We start from the raw sequence: 16,305 nt of genomic DNA, 5'->3' as shown, positions 1-16,305 counted from the left end.
TACCACCTCCCCATCTCCTCTGTCTTGTCCACCAGCTGGCATTAGGTTCCCAGGCCTGGCCTGCCTTCTCCAAGTTCAGACGTGTTAGTAAATCAGTGTTTCCCATTGATGACCAGAAGCTCCAGCTCCCTCTCTTTGTTCCTTGCACCACTGGCATCAGAGCAGAAGCCTGCTTAGGAGTGCGTGGTTGTGAAGTTATCAGCCCTTATCAGCCTTCCTGCCTTCGAGGGCCAGTAGCCTGTCTCCCTTTGCGTTCCCGTCACATCTGTCACCTCTGGAGGCCACCTTTGCCCCCTTTGCTCTGGATGAAACTGCGGACACAGCCAGGCTAGACTTGTGAAATGAGAGCTCAGCGCTTGTAGAGAGTGATGCAGGCAGGCAAGGAGCTGTGAGAGGGGCAGGGGAAAAGCAAGGAGTCAGGTCCAGGCCCCTGGCCAGAGGAGGGAGTTCAGGACCAGGAGTGGGGAGATGTGAGCGGGAGGCCAGACGGTGTGGGTTTGTGGCCTTTGCAATTACTCACCGCTGTTTTGTTAAACAACAACCTTCTGACCTCAGAGGACAATCATCACCTGTGACACATGTACAAAGGGGTCCCTGGAGCCCATCTAGTCCCTCTGGAGTTCCTGGCACTCCTCTGGATCCAAGTTCAGCTGGCTCAACAGAATGTGTCCAGGCACAGAGTGTAGTTCCGAGCCAACAAAGAAGTTCAACTCAATTGGTTTCCTTAAAACTCACTTGTCAAGGGAGGGAAAGCCCTGACCTGCTCTTGTGTGAAAAGGGCAGGGTCCCAGAAGTAAACTCCCTACTTCAGATGAAATCCACAGTTCCAGCCTGAGGATTGAAGGTGCCAGTCTGAGCAAGCATCAAAAGTGGCCGCAGAGAGATTTCTCTGGGGCACTGCCCTAGAGGTCACCCCGAAGAGACATTCCTCCTCTTTAAACCACTGTGGCTCGCCCTGCCCCGGGGCAGGTGACGAGTCTGCTGGGACTGTAACCGTCCGTTGACCCAAGAGCAAATGTGGGTCACGTGCCTCTGCTCGTCCCATCAGCCATTTCCCGGCTGCTCTCATCTCTCTCGGGACACTTGTTGTGGCTCCTGCTATCAGTGCTGCAACACGCTGCAAAAGCTGCAGGTCCCTGAAGATGCAAGATAAGCAGGCGCATCCCCAAAACTCGCTGCAGCTGGAAACTATTCAGTTCCCAGTCACAGGGGCAGGTGCCAAGAGTGGCCCAAAGCAAAACCCCCAGATACTGCAGGCACCTGGGAACCCAGAGCAGAGATGCAGCGTTATACGGTGGCCAGTTAGTGACAACTGGCATTTCATGATGAGTCCCTGCTGCCAAGCATGAAAGAGAACAGACAGCAGTAGAGGGGGACCCTGAGTACATCTCCCTGCCCTGCTGTGGGGCCCAGGCTGCCTTGGCTGGGGGCCAGGGCTGATAAGCAGCTGCTTGACCTTTTGGTGCAAACACTGGCAGGAGCCTCGGCAGGGGCTCCCTGCTTCCCCGCGGGAGCCCTGCTGAAGCTGAGGCCCTTCCTCTTGCTCCCTGCCGAGGTGTGCTGCCCCACGGTCCCTGGTGGTCTGACCCACCGACGTCACCTCAAGGCCCAACCCCGGACCTGCCTCTCCACGGTGTGCCCTGGAGGAGGGCGATGTGTCAGCACAAAGGCCCGTGGAGGACTGGCCGGGCCGTGCTGCCTGCTGTGGGTACAGGCAACAGCGTAACTCACCCAGCGCTGCCCCGGATTCGTGGGAAGAGCAGTCACTGCTTGTGATTTAAAACTCCCTAAAACAGAGCAAAGCGGTAAGGCAAGGAGTGGAAAAGACAGGGATGGGAAAGAGCAACTGCTGAAGGGAGGCTTTACCTGCCTCAAAGGGTGGAAAAAACTACAAAAGGAGACTGAAGAAGGGAAGGCACTACTGCCAGCAGCAGCGGCTTTTGGATCCCTCCTGTCCCTCCTCCTGGCGCACAGAGGCAAGGTGTTTCTCTCCCCAAAGCTGCTCCTGCTGGCCGTAGTGTCCCAGGAGGACGCTGCAGCCCCCGGTGCTGCACGGGGCCGTCTTCGTACTCGCGTGCCCTTGTCACCGCGGAGGTTTTAGCTCCTGGGGCCACTTTGTGTTTTGATGATTTTCCACTGCGTTTCCGAGAACGGGTGGCGCTTCCCTGTGCATGATCCGCGGATGCACAAACCACCCACTCCCGAGCTTTTAACTGAAAACCGCCGAAGCTTTCCGGGAGGGTGAGGGGAAGGGCAGGGGGTGCCGAGGATAGCCTCGGCCGGCCCGTGCGCACGCTCCGAGCGCGGCGAGGGGAGGGGGGTGGGAGGCGACACCACCCCTGGCGCGCAGAGGGGGCGCGGCGCGGGGCGGGGCGGGCGCGGCGCGGGGCGCGGGGCCGGCCCGCCCGGCAGTGCTGGCCATGGCGGCGGCGGGAGCGGCGGCGGGAGCGGCGGCGGGCGCGGCCGGGCTGGCGGAGCTGACTGCGCGGCCGCTGGGCGCGGCGGAGCCGCTGCGGCTGGGCTCGCTGCGCGGGCAGGTGCTGCTGGTGGTCAACGTGGCGTCGCTCTGAGGCACCACGACCCGCGACTTCCTGCAGCTCAACGAGCTGCAGCGGCGGTTCGGGCCCCGCGGGCTGCGGGTCCTGGGCTTCCCCTGCAACCAGTTCGGGCACCAGGTAGGGCGGGCGGCGGGGCCGTGGCGCCGGGGAGGAGCCGCCCCGTCCCCCACCGGGCTCTCACGGGGCTGGGCGCGGGTTTGGTTTTTGTTTCCTAGGAGAATGCGACGAACGAGGAGATCCCGCTCATGCTGGAGCACGTTCGTCCCGGCAACGGGTACAAACCCAATTTCACGCTGTTCGAGAAGTGCGAGGTGAACGGGAAGAACGCGCACCCCCTCTTTACCTTCCTGAGAGAGGCGCTGCCCTTTCCGCACGACGACCCCACCTCGCTGATGACCAACCCGCAGTACATCACCTGGTCCCCGGTCTGCCGCAACGACGTCTCCTGGAACTTCGAGAAGTTCCTCATCGGCCCCGACAGCGTGCCCTTCAAACGCTACAGCCGGAATTTCGAAACCATCAAGATACAGGATGATATTGAATTGCTTCTGCAGAAGGTTCCCAAGAATACTCTCGGATAAAGCGCGTGGTCACTGCCCGGCCCACTCACTTCCTGCTCTGCTCACCGGGCTCCTGCCCGTGTCTCTCGCAGGAGGCTGCTGCTCTGGCAGAAATCCCAATGTCTCATGCAGGTTTTGCTTATGATGGTGCATCTTCCAAATTCCTGAAGTGTACTTGATGTTTTCAAAAGTTGCGTGTGAATGTTTGGGAAACTATGCTGGGAAAAGCAGCCATGAGTCTTAGTAGCTTATTGTGATTCTCTGAATAAAAAAAAAAATTTGTACTTCCTTTAAGGCTGTGGCTTGATGAATCCGGGCAAGTTGGGTGCAGTGGCTACGTTACTCATTCATCACCTCGTGTGTGTGCTCACAGGGGCTGGCTCAAACCACTTGAGTGTGATAGTGCAGTCAGGCTGAAATCTGAATGCAAACCTAGGGCGGCGTGGTGGGCAAACAGCTCTGCAAACTGAATCAGTGCCAATCTCACCCCAAGCGTAACAAGCTCAGCAGAGCAGGAGGGCAGCATGGAGCAGAAATATCTTGTGAAACTGCTTCCAAGCACTCGAGGCTTGCCGGCAGAGGAAAGGCACAGTGGCACATGGTGAGGGTGTGAACTTACCCTGGCTGAGGAACTCCCAGCTTAGCTACTGGCAGCAAGCCGTGACACGTTAATAACAGCCCAGGCAGGCTGATGAGTGATTCTGCAGCCTGTGCTGCTGCGGCCGCGCTGGCAGAGGCCTTGGCGAAGAAAAGCCCTTCAGCTGAGGCCTATCTGGTCATTTGGTCTCTGCCAGCAGATGCCCAGGAGGGACCAAGAACAGGAGCAGCACCCACCATCCCTCCCCTTGTCCCAGCTGTCTCCTGGCTCTATTTTGCATCGGTGGTAGCCCAACACAGATCTCTACATACTCACCCAATCCTACACGGAGCCCATATCACCTTTGGTGCATCCCCAGTGCCTTGCGATGCAGGGAGTTGCACAAAGAACCAGTTCTTTCATGTTCCCAGTGCAGAACACCAGCCCATTCAACCACTTCTCCCAGGGAAACTACCTTGCCTCAGAGTGTCCCTGTTGCCCTTTGGGCACAGGAATTGCACATGCAGGTGCACCAGGGTTCAGGCAATATTTTCTGCTTTTTATTCCTTCCCTCAAACTTTTTTGACTTATGCCAATCAGAGCACTGACAGGTATTTCATGAAGTCGTTACGATAATCCTGACATGTTCCTGCATGGCAATCCTGGGTTTACAACCAGTTGTCCAATGACTGGAATTAGGATTGGTTTCCCTGGGGAAACCACAAGCCTGTGACAAATTTCACCTGCCATCTTACTGCCCAGTGGTTGAGGTCCTTCTGCATGTAAATTTTCACTGCTTAAATATCTCTGTGAGCACATTTTCATGACAAGCCACTCCTCGCGAGGCCTTGTAGCACCGAGTATAAATTTAGTGATGGACTGAGGAGTTAGAAACTAGACTAGAAACTTGTCATTTCGAAGGGCAGGCATAGCACTTTCAAGGATTAATGCACTGTTTTCATAATTAAAAACACCTGGGGTTTGAGGTTTTTCCCCCTGTTCGAGGCTCCTCACCTCACCAGTGCCCTGGCTGCTTTGTTACTGTAAGCCCCTTCGTGGCTGAGGAGACACACTGGGGCAAAACCTACAGCTGGCTCCACCCTGCTCGCTCCTACACAGTCATTTGTCTTTGAACTCAGATTGCACAATCCTCAACGGGCTATTTCTTAACTTCCAGTACAGCTTCACTGAAAAAACAGGATGTTTTCAGTAGCTATTTCAGCTTTGGAGCAGTGGCTGCTTGATTTGTGGGATTATTTGTTCAGTTAAATCTACTTCCCTTAGTAATGCAGGATGTTGAAATACGTGGAGAGCACAGAGGATCATGGGCAGCAGGAACTCACTGCACTGAAAAATCTTTCTCAACATGAGCTGTGGCACTTCCTCAATCCTGACTCACCAAAGTGGAGCCATTTGAGCGGGACTTCCTGTGCTCTGCCCGTCCCTTGCTGGCCCGCAGGCCCTGCTGAGCCCCACTGCCGCGGGGGAGCAGACCCTAACACCCGCTGCTGTTCCAACGGCAGCCCTACCAAAAAGGGTCCCTCGCTGAGCCTGCTGGTCAGAAAGACATCTTACACCGTGCTCATTCAGTGCTAATGGCCAAGGGATTTATTTACCTTCTGGCTGCTAGGGCTGTGCTAGCAGAAAAACAAAGCAGCTGCTCCAGAAGAGATACAGCCGCGCCAGCAGAAGTACAGTGACGTGATTCCAGGATGAAAATTAGCCATGCCAGCAGGAAAACAAATGATCCCAGTGTAAGCACAGCAGCAGGAACTCTGCAGCTAGATAAAAGCCTCCCAGCCTTGTTATTCCCCGTGTCGTTTCAGCACTTCCCAGAATAGCTGGCCCCCACAGTAAAGTGGACTGTGGTGGAAAGGGCAGCCGGAGGGCTGGAAACCTTCAGCCGTGACACCGATGGAAGAGCACAGCCTCCACACAGGCTCTGGCACCCAAACGTTATTTGGTGACAAGACAGAGGGGATGAAGACATTTCACTACAGGTAGCAGCTCGATGCCAAGGATAGACCTGAAAAATCCCAGGTGGTTCCTTGGGTGTTATAAAATGGCCCAGTTCTATTTCTGTAATTTCAGAGAGAAACAGACTGACTCAGTAGGAAACCTTAAAATAAATACTACTACTTTAGCACACTTGGATGCTTTTGTGGCTTGAGGATATTGTCCTTGCAACATCTCCTGCCTGACACAGCTACACTCCTATATTCTATTTCTTTTTCTACTTCTACACTTTTATTGCAAACAGCTAATCCCTGTCAGTACTGACCCTGCATTTCCATTCTTCTACATCAGTTCCACGTATGCCCCCCTTTCTAGAGAATGTTTGCCCTCGCCTTCACCCCTCTTCCAATGATTCCCTCTCCCCCTTAGCTGAGAGTTGCCATCACCTTCTTAAATCTTTAAACAAGTTCAGATATTTGAAGCTGTCAGGAGTGTTAACTAGCTGCAAAGAAAATTATCCTTCCCGACCCCATCTCCCTCTCCCAGGTTCCCTAGTGTGCTGCCCACCAAACCCTAGCACATCTCCTGAAATCATGGCTGATGATGAGATGTGGTGTTCAGAAGTGTCTACTCAACAGAAATAACATCAAGTGGCTCAGCCAGCTAAATGTTCTTTCAGCTATTTAAAATCCCTTTCTCCTCCTGCTGAGCTTTCCTGTACCTGCTGACTTTTAAGATAGATAGCTTTTAGTCACTGTTTTTGATCATTGCCATCGTAAGGCAGGCAGGAAAAGCTGCCTCCAACCCAATGGCACTTGAAAGGGCTTTGTTCCTGTTGGTGCCACTCTAGCCCTGAGCAGCCATAAGTTCAGCTGGAGACAAGGGCAGGAAGCCAAAATGGCTGAAAGGAAAGCGCTGGAGGAGACAGGGAAACACAGACACCCCTATTTACAGTCAAACTGTAGTAATGTAATTTCCTAGTACTGAATCAGAAAGCTTTGAATTAAACCATTTTAATTGTTTACCACACTTTCTATTAGGAGTAGGTAATTCATTAGCAGAGTGAGGTCAGCTATGCATTATCTCAGAATAGTTGACTAATTCTAAAAACACACCCAGTCTTGCCATACAGGGTGTGTTTCTGGAAGCCCAAAGGGGCCCTGCCCTTTTTGAGAAACAGAACTCTTGCTGGAAGGAGAAAATAGTCTTATTTTTCAGTGTTCACTGGATAGACTTGCCCTGCTGTCAAAAAAAAAAAAAAAAAAGGCCTTTAGCATTTTACCCTAGATTGCTGCAGCACTGCCAGGCCTGGCTGGCAGAAGGTAGAGCCCCTTTTGCCCACCATGCTGCCAGAGATCAGCTGCCAAGAGAGTGCTCTCCTGCACAGTCATGACCCCAGCACATCACCTCCTGCCTTTTTTTTTCTGAAATAAATGGATTTCTTTGGTCTATCAGTTTAAAGCAGGCTTTTAAGTCTCTGAGTCATCATCTGAATCCTTCCCAATTTTCCCACTTCTCAAGGACAGGCTCCCTGAACAGCACAGGATATGCTACTCAATAGACAAATGCCTAAATCGCTTCTCGAGAGGTTCTTCCCAGACACTTTGAAAACTCCGGAGCACTCACCAGCTGGTTACCCAGACTCATTCTCCTGTTTATTCCTTTACCAATTTCAAGTCTCCTTCCCTAGCCCTAACCAGAGGGCTCCATGAAATCTGTTAAAGGAGAAAATGGAGCATCTAACACTAAAACCACACAGTCCACACCAAACACTTCTGCCACCTGATTTTGGAGGAGTCCACCTCGGGAGACCCTCTCGGCCCCCCAGGCGGGGACGAGCCGCCCCTTGCCCCCCCCCCCAAGCTTCTAAGCCCTGGCGGCACGCCACTCCGCTGGCCCTAGAGGCTCGGAGCGGGGCGCCCACTCTCCCTCCCCTCAGTGCGGCAGCTATCACCTGCCCCCGCAGCCGCAGGGACTGCGCCCACCAAGGGCGCCAGGCCCACCAGCACGGCCGCAGGGGTGCTGCGGGGCGGCTTCTGCCAGAGCCGCCCGGACAGGCCCAGCGCAGCCCGTCCCGACCGCGGCGGCAAGATGGCGGCGGCACCATGACCCCGCGCCGCCAGCCACGCCCCGCGCGCGGCCCCGCCCATGCCGTCAGGGGGCGCGGGGGCGGGGCGGGGCGGGGCGGGGAGGGCGCGGCGGGCGCAGGCAGCGCGCATGCGTACGCGGGCCGACATCCGCCCGCGGCGGGCTGAGCGCATCGACATGGCGGCGGCCGAGGGCGGCGGCGCCTGGGCGCGGCCGAACACGACGGTGCAGCGGAACGAGCTGGGCCCGCTGTTGGCCAGGACCCTCCGGCCGGGGGATTCCTGGTGAGCGCGGCTGGGCGGCCTCCCCTTCTGTCCCTTTCCCCTCCGGGCGGCGGGGCCTGTGGGAGCGGGCTGGGCCGCGCCGCCGCTGAAGGGGCCGTGTCGGCCGGTGCCGTGTGTTGCAGGTACCTGGTGGACAGCCGCTGGTTCAAGCAGTGGAAGAAGTATGTGGGCTTCGACAGCTGGGACATGTATGCCGCGGGCGATCCCGGCCTCTTCCCCGGGCCTATCGACAACTCGGGTCTCTTCGGCGGTGAGTGCCGCCCGGCGGCGTGGGGCCCGGGGCGGTGGGGCTCGGGGCGGTGGGGCCTGGTGCTCGCGTCGCAGCCTGGCCTCGGGTAGGTACTTCCCGTGTGCCGTCGTCTTATCGTGCAGCTTTCGCTTTTGAAGCCGCGTGTTCTGAGAGGATATAAGTGCCTGTCCCGGCCTTGTCAGTGAGGAGACTGGTGCACTTTCTACCTACCCGTGGGAGCGTTGGTATTTCTTAATGTCAAGGTAGTATGTGTGTAGGTCTTGAGGAGAAAAGATTCTGTTTGATGCCATGTTTTCCTATGTCTGTCTTCCTTTTAGATCCCGAAACTCAGAGTTTAAGAGAACACCTCATTGATGAGCTAGACTATGTATTGATTCCTACTGAAGCCTGGAATAAACTAGTAACGTGGTATGGCTGCATGGATGGACAGCAGCCCATTGTGAGAAAAGTAAGTATGGGTGAACCAGGTTCTCTTCAGCTTAGTTTCGTTATCTGATCTCTACCAAACTTAGATGATGTTTATTTTGCTAGATGTGAGTTCAGACAGGATCCTCAGCACCTCTTTGGAGATAATAACATGAGGTCTTTTTTGCCTTGTTGTCTGGAAGAATGACCTTCCAGTATTACAGTTAAAATGCCTGAATCTTGAGTGATTCTCAATTGATGGGTTACATGGGGTGACAACCATGAACCTTGTTCTACTTCAGTCCAAACAATCAGAATGTAAAAACTTGTGCAGTGCTTTTATGTTGCATGGAATAGTTCCTGCTTTGTTGAAAAATGCAAGTTGTTAGTCAAGCTTATCAATGAGGCATTGGAATAAGTTGTCTTTTAGTACAGGTGGCTCAGGGACTTTGGAGTTTGAAGTAGTTCTTGTTTTCTCTCCTAAAGTTCTGTGATTCTAAAATCATGAGAAGAGGCATATTTGTGGTTGTGTTCCATAAGTCTTATTTTTGTTTGGCAAATGCAGTCATGAAAGTATTCTGAGTATATAACATGTTCTGGAAGGTGAAGTTCATGGGTTGCTTTTTTTGGAAATCTTATCAGACACTTGTTGATGGGTAAAAGGATTTTTGTTTTTATTTTAGTCTTAGGTTTTTGCACTAAATGGGACAGCGCCAGTCTGTGGGGTTCATAAAGACTAATCACTACACTAAGCTAATAGTGTTGCTATAATGTACAGAATTAATAATGCTTAAGTTTAAGTAGCATTATGTTACAGTAAGGGTTGCTTCAAGGTGTGTAAGATCCAGGAAAGTCTGGCACCAGAATGGTGCCCACTTGTGCTGATCAGCAGTACTAGAACATTGTCATTCAGTGTGGGCTAGCAATTGTATGTAACAAGAAATTCTGGCATCTTCAGAAAGTGTAAATGATCTCAGGCTCACTCTGCTGAGTAGACAGAACTGTGTGAAACGGAAGTGGGGGGAATAGAAAAGAATTATAGCATATAAAGGAGATGCGGTTTTAGTAGAAACATCATTTTTTAAGGAATAGAAAATCTATACTGAGAAGAAAAACTGGAGCTATTACTCATCGGTGCCTCTAAGTGAGGAAGTTTTTTTTCATGAACTTGCTAACCACTTTCACAAAGCCTGGTGTGTTATTAGACATTTTTCTGAAAAATTTAGAAGTTGAACAAGAGGTTTGGGAACTATTGGGGAAACAGGCTTAACTGTATGAGCCTTCTTTTCTTGGGGTGTCAGGGGCCGGTATTCAACACTGATTGTTGAGGGTTTAGAGCTTAGAGTTAGTGCTGTTTTAGACATAAGATGCCAAGTTATTGTCCAGTTAAGAGTAAATTTTTTAAGTTTTGAATTGTTGTCAGAATGTCTCTGTTGTTACCTGGTAACTGAAGTGGGATTTTGTATTTTATAAAATGTTGTAATATAGCAGAGTAGTAGGTTTGTGGGATGTTACAGCCTCTTACAAAAAATATAAAGTGCTAAGTTAGGGGGATACACAAGCTGCAGCACTGTACCTGAGTAGAATCTGGTTACAGTATTCTCCAGATAGCATTGGAAATAAAGCATTTAAACTTGTGGTCCTTGAGTGCTTTAATCCTTTTCCTAAAGCTAGATCAATTGTAATTCATACATCAAAATATCTATAAAAGTAGGATTTGGGGAAGTAATTTCCAGGGATCTTTGTAATTTTACAAGCTGGTATTTCTTCCATCTCTATGTGCCTGATGATCAGAGACAAATACAGGAGGATTAGATTTATTTGTGGTTCAGGTTTCGTTTGATAATCTCAAACCGTATTTTCAGTCGGTCTTCTAGAGAGTCCCACTGCGAAGTAATGTGCAAAATCCAGAACAGTGTGCTTCCCCGTGCGGTTGAATGCCTGTTGTGCTCAGGCTGCTGTCCAGCGGGACACCGGGGAACAAGCTAGCTGATCAGACAGTGTTTGAAAGACATTTGCAGGCAATTAGACACTACTCTTGCCATTCATTCCCGGTGATCTGTTCAGAAACAACTTCTTGGAAAGAGTTCTTCCACTTCTGAGTACAGTTCTTATTTATTTGTTTCTAACTGTAGCATCCTGGAGAATAGGAAGTCCCATTTAATGAAATTCCTTCTGAAAAAGAAACGGAGAAGTTGTGGATTGGTTCCTTCACATTCTTTAAAAAAAACCCCCTCTAATCTGCCTGTCAAGACGCTGATAAACAGGGGGTTTTACTTTCTCTTTCTGTTACAGTAAAGTACTGAAGATCTTTCCAAATGTATTTGTTAATTATTTGCCTTTAAAGCACCTTGTATATCTAATACAACCCTATAAAAGCTCAGGAGAGGGAAGCATAATTTAGCCATATTCTCACACTAAGTCTTAGTCTTAGTTCTTAATTTCTTTTCAAAGTTGGGTAAATGTTTATTTTTTTTTTTTGTAAAATGATCCAGAAGTAGATCATAGCAAGTCTGGTGTCGTGAAGAGAACAGAATAGAATATTTCAGTTGGAAGGAACCTGCAGCAGTCATCTAGTCAAACTGCCTGACCACTTCAAGGCTGACTAAAAGTTAAAGCAAATTAATGTCTTTTAAACACTGTTACTCTTAAAAATTATACCTACTGTTTCAATGAAATATGATCTCAATTTCATAGGCTTTATAGCTGCAAAGAACTGTGGAGATAATTGAAGTGTATTTTTCTTTTTTTTTTCACCTCTGGTTATATCACAGCTGTCTCAGCTAGCACCCAAAATGTGCTTTTCTTTCTGGCACAATGTGTTTTTTGATCTGTCGATGAAGTGTGGTGTCTAGTCTTACAGAATACCTTTCTAAAAATGTGCTGAAAGCTAGTGGGAGGGGTAGACGTACCTACTGGAGGATTCTCTCAAATGCAGAATTGATTTGAAAATTACTCTGAAACAAAGCAGTGTCATCAAAATGAGTTCTGACATGTTTTTCTTTTTTTTTTGCAAGGAGAGATTAATGAGGCAGGTTCTGTATACCATGCAGAAAAAATAATTAATGTTTTGTCTTACTGTCTTCTAATAGAAAGGATTTTGTTCCAGTGTTCCAGACTTGTTTCTTTTTTTATGTGAACATGAGCCAAAGACTAGAGGCAAAACATAGGTGGTGGTTTTTTTTTTTTCTAAAATGCTGTGTGATCAAATATTTTTCATGGGTAATTAGCTGGCACTATCAGTTCAGCTTTGGTGATGGACCTTTGGAACTTTGCACTGTGGACAGAAAGCACTGGGATTTCTTATGTTTTAAAACCAAAACACACACCCCCCCAAGCTGACAGAGGTAGTGACTGAATTGACTTCAGAGCAGGTCAGTGTTCAGTTTATGGCTTGACTTGCAAGACTTAAAATATTTAGACAAGTGTACGTTACAGAGGATTGCCCAGTATTTTAGCTTTGTGTTATTTTGTTTATCGTATCTGTCTTCTGTTTGCAGGTAGTGGAATACGGCCTGTTTGTGAAGCACTATAAGGTTGAAGTCTATCTTCTTGAGCTGAAGCTGTGTGAGAGCAGTGATCCTGAAGATGTAGTTAGTTGCCACTTTAGCAAAGCAGATACTGTTGGTAAGTAGTTCTCTGGTACATGAAGCTGTGCTCTGGTGCTATCTCAAGACATATTTTGTACCCTTCAGAACAAGAACGATGTTTATGAACTGGAGCAAGTCTAGTGGGTAACAGCAGGACAGCCAGGGTTGGAGCATGTGAGAAGAGACTGAGGAAGCTGCCTTTAGCCTGCAGAAGAAAAGGCTTTGAGGGGGATGTTGTAGCACCTATGAAGAGGTTATGGAGTCAGGCTATTTACTGAGTCACAAAGCAAGCAAACAACAGACAGTAGTCATAAGTTGAAATAGCAAAGATTCCAACTGAACACAGTAAAAATGTTTTTCCTATTAGGACAGCTACATATTTGAACCGGGCCCAGAGGGGTGGGGGAATATCCTGCCTTGCAAGTTTTGAACACCTGATTGGATAAGCCCCAAGCAGCTTGGTATGAATTCAGTGTTGACCCTGCTTTGAGTGGTTGGACTGGGAATCTCCTGAGTTTCTTCCAGCACAGTGTGCAACACGGGAGCTGTGGTTAAGAGCTCTGAGGAGCACATTGCTTACTAACTTGTGTCGTTAAGAAACATTAATGTCACTCATGTGAAGCAGTTCTGTCTCTGGTGGTCCTATGATTCCTTCTTCCTAGCGTGTGAATATTTTAGACATCTTAATGGCTCTTCCTACACTTCTTCTGAAATTCTGCTCCGCTCTCTCTTTCCCCCTCTCTCTTTATTATCGCTCTATTTTCCCATATAAAAATGCTGAATGTCAGCTGTCATATATGTCTGTAAAGATGCTTTTTTTCAGTTGCCTGATGTATGGCCTGACAGTAGTAACTGAAAACACTTTCTTCTTGAACCTATATTTTCAAAGGACAGCTATTTCACAGAAGTTGGCCTTTGGGCAGAAACTTCTTAATGTGTTTCAAACATTATTGGCCCGAGGGCTTGACAAGCAAATACATGACTGAAGCATTCAGACTAAATATTAGACAGATTATATGAGCAATTGTGACTTCCGTGATATATTTTCTATTCAAAGGATCTTGAAGGATCAGTGATGTACCTCATGGCTGGATGTCTGGCTTACCAGGTTGTTGTTTTTTGGTGTTTTTTTTTTTTTAAAGCACTCATGTTTTAGGAATTTTGGTGGTTTTTTTTCCTCCTGAACAGCTACCATCGAGAAGGAAATGAGAAAACTATTTAATATCCCAGCTGAGAAGGAAACTAGATTATGGAGCATGTATATAAATAACACTTATGAGCAGCTCAGCAGGCTGGATAGCACAGTGCAAGATGCAGGTCTTTATCATGGTCAGGTAAGGGGCATAACTTTTTAGATGCTCATGTACTGCTTTCTCTGATGTGGTTTTTTTTCAATTGCTTTTATTACTTTGAGGAAACATTGAAAATGTGATTTGTTAATGATTTTGAAAAATGTGTAGCAGTTTTACAGTTACTTTTCTTTATTACCTGAATTCTCTTTCAGGTTGTTCTAATAGAAGTCAGAAATGAAGATGGCACGTGGCCGGGACAGCATTTCTTGGCAAAGTAAGTAAGCAAGCAAGCATGTTCTAATGGGTTCTGCTCTTTTGTTAAGCTTGTTCACTTGTTCTTAGGGACCTTGTGTTCTCTGTGAAAGCCTTATTATTACTGGATATTGTGGATTTCTTTGTTTTGGTTATTTTAAAGGAGGAGACAGAATCCTGAATATAATATTTATAGAATGGTTTGGGTTGGAAGGGACCTTAAAGCCCATGTAGTTCTAACCCCCCTGCCATGGACAGGGACACATTTCACTAGATAAGGTATTTTTCAGTGGTTTTGCTGCTGGTTTCTTGTCTTAGCAACAGTCTTCCCTTCTAAAGCCCATTTCAAACAGGTTGTGTAAGCTTAGGTTTCTACAGCGCTTAGGAGACAGAAGTGCTCTTTACGTTGAGCTAGTCTACTTAGAAAGGTACCTCTGCAAACTGCATGGTGAAATAAAATCTGGTTTATACCACTGTGGAACAAAACTATCTTGGAGTATATTTTCAAAGCTGCCAGTAGTGAATACTTTGGAGTTCTGGTAGTTCCCCCTTAAAAAAAGGGTATAAAAATAGCTTAACAACCCCCCCTGCCACCCAAGACAATTAGACGCCTGTAAATATTACACAGATATTATCTCTAAAACCTAAGTTAGAGATGGATAAGATAGAGGGTTGATGAAATATTATATAGAGTGAATGGTGTGGAATGGAAGTTGCTTGCAATGCTAAAGAACTGCTCTTATCCAGTCATACTACAGAAAGTAAAATCCCATGATTTTACTAGTCTGACCTACTCGCTTTCCTGTGAGTACACCATCAGACTTGATATTGATAAATAAAAGGTTTTTCTGTACAATACAGTTAAATTGTAGAGCTTGCTGTCAAGGGATCTTATTTGAGATCAGTATCTTACTAATGTTAAACTTGAAGAATGGATCAAATAGGTCAGTGAAATCTTTTTTGAAACAATTCTGTACTTCTGAGATGTAAAACTGGGTAAATTGATCAGGAGAATGTTCACAGGATTATAATGAACTTCCTGTAAGAGTACCATGTGAAAAGCATCGAAACACTTGTATCATGTACATAATTGAGTACTAGTTGACAGTATTATAGAGGCAGCTGTGCAAGAGCAGATCATAACCTTTTGTTTCCATGTGAAGTAAAGCTAAAAAGGAGCCCTATAGCATTTCCAGGCCTGTCTTGACTTTTTTTTTTTCAGCATCTACTCTGACAGGTAAATTTCTAGTGATACTTGAATGAAAATAGTTATCAGCATGCAGGTTAATATTTTCTAATGATGTAGAAATTGCTTATTATAATGTAGAACTCATGACACTGACTCGATGCTGATAATGGTGGCTGAAAGAACTGTAATAAGTCATACATCTAGGATTATCTGTTCCTTCGTACTTCTTGGCTAACTATTTCCTTTGCTCTTATCTCTGTTAGTTAAGAAACTAAGCATGTATATTTCATGTAATGTCTTCCTTATACAGTTGGGTGCATTGGTTGAGCGAGTTCTGCTCTCTGGCTCTTGTGCCCTTATTTAGTCTTGTAGGTTAAATGCATAATAGATGTTCAGAAACACTGTTTGGAAAGCCAAAGAGGGAAAGAAGCTGGACTGCCCCTGCTCTTTGGGACTGACTTTGGTCTGTGCTGATTGGCACACAAACTGCTCATCAAATGAGAAGAACTTTTCATGTGGCCAGGGCAAAGGCTGTCTCAGGAAAGCAGTACGCTTTAACGCCTTTGGGTGTTTAGGAGCCCTGCTGGACTAATGCTGTGCCTTCCTACACCAGAGGTGCCTGTGTCTGGTAAGGGCAAGTCTGGTAGAAAGATTGGGCTTTAGAATTCTTTGTGTTTGAAATAGAAGGAGGAAAAAGTTGAGAAGTTACTATTTCATAGACATTCAATAATAGGAGATAACAAGCAGTAAGTATTTTCCTGTTAGGTTCAGTGATGTTTTCTGTGCTGTTTTATGTCTTTAAGTTACTCATATTGTTGCCTTGATAACCCCAAAACCACATATGAATCATACATATCCTGTTGAAAATAATGAGGAAGGCTGTACTGGATCTGGACCAGGCGTGTCCACTGGCCTGTCCTGTAGAGTGGGCAGTAGCAGACGCATGTAGGAGGAGTAAAAATCATTCCCTGTAAAAAGAGGACATAATTAGCAATGCATAAGCCATCATCTACTGCAGTTTTCTGGTAGATTGCAGCTCAGACTTTATCCAGGATGACTAAGTCTGGATATTTGTTGCATGTCATCAGTCCCCGTCAAATTTGAGTGGGCTGGTGGCAGTCTAGACGGGGTCGTTTGTAGATCGTAAGTTTTCTTTCTGCTGGTCTTTCAAGGTGTCCAGGCTTTGGCTGGGTTAGAGTTAATTTTCACAAGAATCTGGGAGGGTGCACAGCCAGGATAGCTGACCTGAACTAGCCAAGGGGGATATTTGATACCATACGACGTCATGCCCAGTATATAAACTG

General features: G+C 47.7%; 2 protein-coding genes across 9 annotated transcripts in view; both read left to right on the top strand.

Moving 5' to 3' along the window:
* Nucleotides 1-2,405: 2,405 nt before the first annotated feature.
* GPX1 (glutathione peroxidase 1) lies at nt 2,406-3,412 on the top strand. Of its 2 annotated transcripts, none has more exons than XM_074914104.1 (2): nt 2,406-2,675; nt 2,774-3,412. In XM_074914104.1, exons 1-2 carry the CDS (start codon nt 2,421-2,423, stop codon nt 3,137-3,139), a joined length of 621 nt encoding a protein of 206 aa, XP_074770205.1. In that variant the 5' UTR covers nt 2,406-2,420; the 3' UTR covers nt 3,140-3,412. The 2 variants fall into 2 exon arrangements, with proteins under 2 accessions (XP_074770205.1, XP_074770206.1); XM_074914105.1 differs by having other exon boundaries at nt 2,421-2,537.
* Nucleotides 3,413-7,868: 4,456 nt separating this feature from the next.
* Nucleotides 7,869-16,305, top strand: part of USP4 (ubiquitin specific peptidase 4) — a 57,439-nt gene continuing 49,002 nt past the window's right edge. For 5 of the 7 annotated variants that reach the window (XR_012634308.1, XM_074914663.1, XM_074914660.1 and 2 more), the window contains exons 1-6: nt 7,886-8,023; nt 8,146-8,273; nt 8,591-8,721; nt 12,179-12,305; nt 13,457-13,602; nt 13,773-13,834. Coding sequence is in view for 6 of the 7 variants with exons in the window: in XM_074914663.1 (XP_074770764.1) it covers nt 7,917-8,023; nt 8,146-8,273; nt 8,591-8,721; nt 12,179-12,305; nt 13,457-13,602; nt 13,773-13,834 (701 nt within the window). In the remaining variant the exon portion in view is untranslated. Of the gene's footprint in view, nt 8,024-8,145; nt 8,274-8,590; nt 8,726-12,178; nt 12,306-13,456; nt 13,603-13,772; nt 13,835-16,305 lie in introns of all 7 variants that reach the window. The other 2 variants (XM_074914657.1, XM_074914659.1) reach the window with 2 other exon arrangements.

The sequence above is a fragment of the Athene noctua genome, chromosome 10 (assembly GCF_965140245.1).
Source record: "Athene noctua chromosome 10, bAthNoc1.hap1.1, whole genome shotgun sequence".
NCBI classification, from domain to species: domain Eukaryota; kingdom Metazoa; phylum Chordata; class Aves; order Strigiformes; family Strigidae; genus Athene; species Athene noctua.
Note: the sequence above shows the minus strand (reverse complement) of the source record. Positions and strands in the feature narration are given on the sequence as shown.

Excerpts from the sequence above, each read along its gene's own strand:
- GPX1 (XM_074914105.1), top strand. The coding sequence starts at position 2,421 with ATGGCGGCGGCGGGAGCGGCGGCGGGAGCGGCGGCGGGCGCGGCCGGG. Across the intron at positions 2,538-2,773 it reads TGGGCTCGCTGCGCGGGCAG|GAGAATGCGACGAACGAGGA; the intron begins GTGCTGCTGGTG and ends TTTGTTTCCTAG.